Source organism: Otolemur garnettii, unplaced genomic scaffold (assembly GCF_000181295.1).
Source record: "Otolemur garnettii isolate 467f Iridium unplaced genomic scaffold, OtoGar3 scaffold00001, whole genome shotgun sequence".
Lineage (NCBI taxonomy): Eukaryota > Metazoa > Chordata > Mammalia > Primates > Galagidae > Otolemur > Otolemur garnettii.
The window spans coordinates 70,927,417-70,932,460 of NW_003852396.1; the positions used below are offsets into that span (position 1 = coordinate 70,927,417).

A 5,044-nucleotide genomic window follows, 5' to 3' on the forward strand; every position below is an offset into this window, starting at 1 on the left:
AAACTATCCACTACTATAGCCATTGACCATATGTTTAAATTCATTAAAATGAAATGAATTTTTTTTTTTTTTTACTATATTGTCCTTGGTAGAGTGCCATAGCGTCATAGCTCACAGCAGCCTCAAACTCCTGGGCTCAAATGATCCTCTTGTCTCAGTCTCCCAAGTAGCTGGGACTAAGGGCACCCATCAAAATGCCTGGCTAGTTTTTTTTTTTAGAGACTGAATCTCACTCTTGCTCAGGCTTGTCTTAAACTCCTGAGCTCAAGCAATCCGTCTGTTTCAATCTCCCAGAGTGCTAGGATTTACAGGCATGAGCCCTTGTGCCAGGCACGAAATGAAATTTTAAACACTCAATTCTTCAACTGCAGGTGTTATAACCTGATTCTGTAGCCACATTTCAAGTGCTTAGTAGCCACACATGGCTGGGGGCTATTATTGTATTGGACACCACAGGTTATAGAACATAGCCATCATTGCAAAATGCTTTGTCAGACAGCATTCTGAGTTAGAAGGTCTCCAGCATCCTTTCACTTGGAGTCTTCCTAGGGCTGTGTCATCTAAGAATGTGAGTTTTACTTGAACCTATTCCAGTTTTTCCTGTTGCCATAAAGTTCGTCTTATTTGGCCTATATATTCTTCACTGGTGTCTCAGAGCCTCCAGCTAGGTTGGTAGGGGAAGGCATCCATCCCATGCTACCTGTCTTTGAAAATGTTCCCCCCTGTTGAGCAACTGCTGGATCTAGGGCTGTTCAGTGTAGGTTCAAGAAGGGAGAGAAAAGGGTGCAGTTAGAATGAGAGGATCTGCCAAGACCCCTGCCCCCAGCAGAGCTCTCCCAACCAGCTCCTGATCCCTTGCCCCCAGGGGACCAGGTAAGCCTCACTTCCTCCCTGTCCTCTAGGACAAACACCCCAGGGTTCTCCAGTTTCTTCCTGCTGACCCTTCTGGGAATGGAATAGTCTACAGGGCTTCTAAAAGGAAATTTGCATGTGGAAGGCAGTGTCGCTAGGGAAACTGGGCCCAAATCCCAAAGGTAATCCTAGTAGCCAATAGTGAGATAGCTTCAGCCTGGGGCAGAGGCTGGGGAGGCAGATGCTGTCTGCTGCCCCAGGACCTGACCCCTGTCTACCTTTTCCCCTTTCTTCCACCTTGTGGGGGAAGATGAGTATCAGGCGACTATTCCAAGCCTCCCTTCCCTGCCTCCCGTATCACACAGTACCTTTTAAAGCTCCTTCTGGCTGAGAGTCTCTCTGAGATCTGGAACTTTGAGGGTGCACTCCCTTCTAGACTCACAAGATCACCAGCAGGAGGGCTGAGGGTGCTCTGGCTAAGCAGGTCAGCGGGTGGTGCAGCTTTCTGCCCTCTTGCCCCTTCCCCAGCAGGTCTGTGGGTGGGTACCTGTTGTGCGAGGTTCTGCCAAGAAAGAGTCTTGCGTGTTGAGTTGCGTATGATGTAGTAGGGTGCCCTGTCTCCTTTAATACCCACCTTCTTAACCGATTTCATTCATTCATTCATTTATTCCGCAACTTTTAATTGGTACCTAAGCAGAAGTCAGGCACTGGGCCAGGCTTTGAGGATGCAAATGTAGAAGAGGTTGCCGCCTACTCTATACTCCTGCAGGGCATGGCTATGGTATGTGCCTGTAAATGACAGTTATACTAGTTTGATAAGGGCTGCTGTGGAAACACTGGCAGAGGGAGGGGAGCCAGGCTTTCAGGAGGAAGCACCCTGTAGGTTTAGAGGAAGAAGTGAAGAGAGAATAGACAGAAGGAAGAGCATGTGTGTTTCTTCATGTCTGGGCCATAGCAAGACTCACTGCCCAGCTAGAAGACGAGGTAATGCAGGCCTTGAGTGAGTCTGGAATTTTCCTGAAGGGAATGAAGAGCCATAGATAGGCTTCAAGCTAGGGCAGAGCCTAAAGAGCTCTGTACTTTAGGAAAGTCATTCAGGTCTCAAGAAAGAGAGTAGCTTTGGTTGGAGTGAGGGATAAGAAAGTGGCCCAGATCACACTGTACCCCATGACCGCATTAAGGTACACAGCTATGATTTAACAAAAAAAAAAAAAAGAAAGAAAGAAAGAAAGAAAGTGGCCCACATCTTCACAGATGAAGGAAACGAGCTTGGAGAGCTGCCGGGCCACACAGCTTCTAAATTGCAGAGCCCAGGAAGCTGAGCCAAGAGGATTGCTCAACCCCAGCAGTTTGAGGTTGCTATGAACTATGATGCCACAGCAGTCTACCCAGGGTGACAGAGTAAGACCCTGTCTTAATAAATAAATAAACAAATGAATGAATGAATGAATGAATGAATTGCAGAGCCCTGTTGGAGGCCAGAGTTCTCTGATACCAAAGCCTTTCCCCTACCCCATGCTGCTGGGTGCTGTGGCAGAGATACAGGTAAAATTCAACCCCAAGCTGAATGTCATCTAGCTAAAGAGACCTGACTATTGCCATGGGTGTGTGCCTAGGGGCCCAGGAAGAGGTCTGGGTGCTGGGGATATCAGGAAAGTTCCCCCCTAGAGAGGCCAGCTTGATGTTGAAGAATGAGTAGAATCCTCCTGGAAAGGAGGAAGGTGTTTCTGGTACAGCACATGAGAGGGACACTGAGCCCCACGGTTAGGACTAGGTAGAGGAGATGGTCTCAGGGTGATCTTGGGACTGGGAAAGGGCTGGCAAGGATGCAGGAAGTCCAGCATGCCAGACTAAGCAACATACAAGTGATGGTGGGCAGTGGGGAGCCTGGAAGCCCTTTGAGCAGGTGACACAAGCTTAGGGTCTCAGAGTGTTCCAAACGACACAAGTAATTCTAACTTAATATTCCCCATGATGACATTATAAACTCCTATTTTATGGAAGAGGAAACCAAGGCTTAGAAACTTTAAGTTGCTTGCCCAAAGTCACCTTAACAACTAAGTGGCACTCATTCTTCAGAACTCAGTTCAAACATTACTTTCCAGATACCCCAGGCCAGCACAGTCGCCCAGTTATGGGTTCTCATAGCACAATACTATTTTATGGACCTCATTACAATTCTTAACAGTTGTAATTAAAGAAGTAATTGGGAGATGATTTGTTTTAGTATCTTTCTCCTCTGCTTGAATGTAAGCTCTGGGAGGAGGTTTTCTTGCTCTGGGCTTTGTGTGTGGTGGAAACTTTGGATGAGTTTGCTGGGAGGAAGGATAGGGCAGCAGAACACAGGACCAGTCTTCCTCCTGGTCCTCATCTATTTCCCCCTCACCTGTTCCTCCTCTTTCTCCTGCTACAGGTGGCTTCTGGCTTGGTGTGGACCAGGAGGGAGCAGAGGGTACCCTGTCCCTGACGGGCACCCTCTTTGGTGTGCTGGCCAGCCTGTGTGTCTCACTCAATGCCATCTACACCAAGAAGGTGCTCCCGGCGGTGGACGGCAGCATCTGGCGCCTGACCTTCTACAACAATGTCAATGCCTGTGTCCTCTTCCTGCCTCTGCTACTGCTGCTCGGGGACCTGCGGGCCCTGTGGGACTTTGCCCAGTTGGATAGCGCCCACTTCTGGGGGATGATGACACTCAGTGGCCTATTTGGCTTTGCCATTGGCTACGTGACAGGACTACAGATCAAGTTCACCAGTCCCCTGACCCACAATGTGTCGGGCACGGCCAAGGCCTGTGCCCAGACGGTGCTGGCTGTCCTCTACTACGAGGAGACCAAGAGCTTCCTCTGGTGGACAAGCAACATGATGGTGCTGGGGGGCTCTTCCGCCTACACCTGGGTCCGGGGCTGGGAGATGAAGAAGACTCAGGAGGAGCCCAGCCCCAAAGAGGATGAGAAGAGCACCTTGGGCGTATGAGCTCCTCCAGGGCCTCTGGATGGCCCGGCCTTGGGAGGAATACTCGAATGGGGCCAGCACAGCAATGAGGTCTGTCCCCGTGGACTCTGTGCTATGTTGTGGGTATTGTTCACAGACCTGATCAGAATGCAGTGTTTTCAAGTAATATCAGAAAGTTACCAAAACTCTCTACCTTCTTTCCAGTTTCAGGAAAAAATGTCCTTCCCTAGAAGGACACCCTAGTGGGAGTGACACCCCTTCTTGCCCCTTCCCAGGGCCTGTCTACCTCCACATCACTCTGGGAGTGGGAGTGGGATGCAACTTTTAAGGGACAGTATTGGCATAGCTATGAAGTCTTCACTTATACTCAGGGGAGATGGGGCGTGACACCACCACAGCAAACTGAGGTGAGTCTGGAAACCTTCCATCTCTAGCAGACAGGCAGCATAGCTTTGGCCCCACAAACCAGCCTTCCTTCAGAGGAGCGTGTGGGCTGGGCTGAAGGAGGGAATGAAGGAGTGTCCTCTGAGACCAGCAGACCCAGGGGTTGCTGGGCAGGGAGAGGCCTGGGAATGGGGTGGATCAGGAGAAAGTGCCCACCACCTGCACCCTGTAGTTCCAGCTTTTGAACATGAAAAACCACACACTCTTACAAATTAAACAGGGTCATTAACATCTTCCATACCTGCCTGGTTTCTCTGCCCCAAGGAGAGACTGCCTCTTGTCTCCCACCTGCTTCTCCCATTTCCCAATTCTGCATCCCTCTATGCCTTCATCCTCAGGAGGGGCTAATGGAGCAAGGGTCAGGGGCTCAGAGTCTTCCATATCAGCTGTGCCTGGTCCCCAGATTCCTGGGGAGGGGGGATGAGAATCAGACTCTGAGTCTCTTTCCTTGTGAAGGTGATAAATATATTTCCATTCTTCTCTGAAGTTGGGGCTGCAAGAACTGCTGCTTGTCCCCAGTCTTAGTTTAGCAGGCTAAACCTATAAAAAAAAAATACCTATAAAAAAATACCAAGGACTGGGTGGCTTACAAACAACAGGAATTTATTTCTTATAGTTCTGGAGGCTGGGAAGTCCAAGGTCAAGGTACCAGCAGAGCCTGCTGAGGGCCTGTTGCCTGATTCATAGATGGTGCCTTCTTGCTGTGTCTTTACGTGGTAGAACACAAATGAGTTCCCTCCAGCCTTTTACAAGGGCACAAATCCCATTCATAAGGGCTCTTCCTCTATAATCTAAC

At 49.5% G+C, this 5,044-nt stretch overlaps 1 protein-coding gene across 1 annotated transcript in view; it reads left to right on the forward strand.

Annotated features, from left to right (window-relative positions):
* SLC35C1 (solute carrier family 35 member C1) overlaps window positions 1–4,825 on the forward strand; it is a 7,346-nt gene extending 2,521 nt beyond the window's left edge. Inside the window, exon 2 of the mRNA XM_003781258.3 lies at window positions 3,266–4,825. Coding sequence (XP_003781306.1) covers window positions 3,266–3,825 — 560 coding nt within the window. The 3' untranslated portion in view covers window positions 3,826–4,825. The remainder of the gene's footprint in view (window positions 1–3,265) is intronic.
* The last annotated feature ends 219 nt before the right edge of the window (window positions 4,826–5,044 follow it).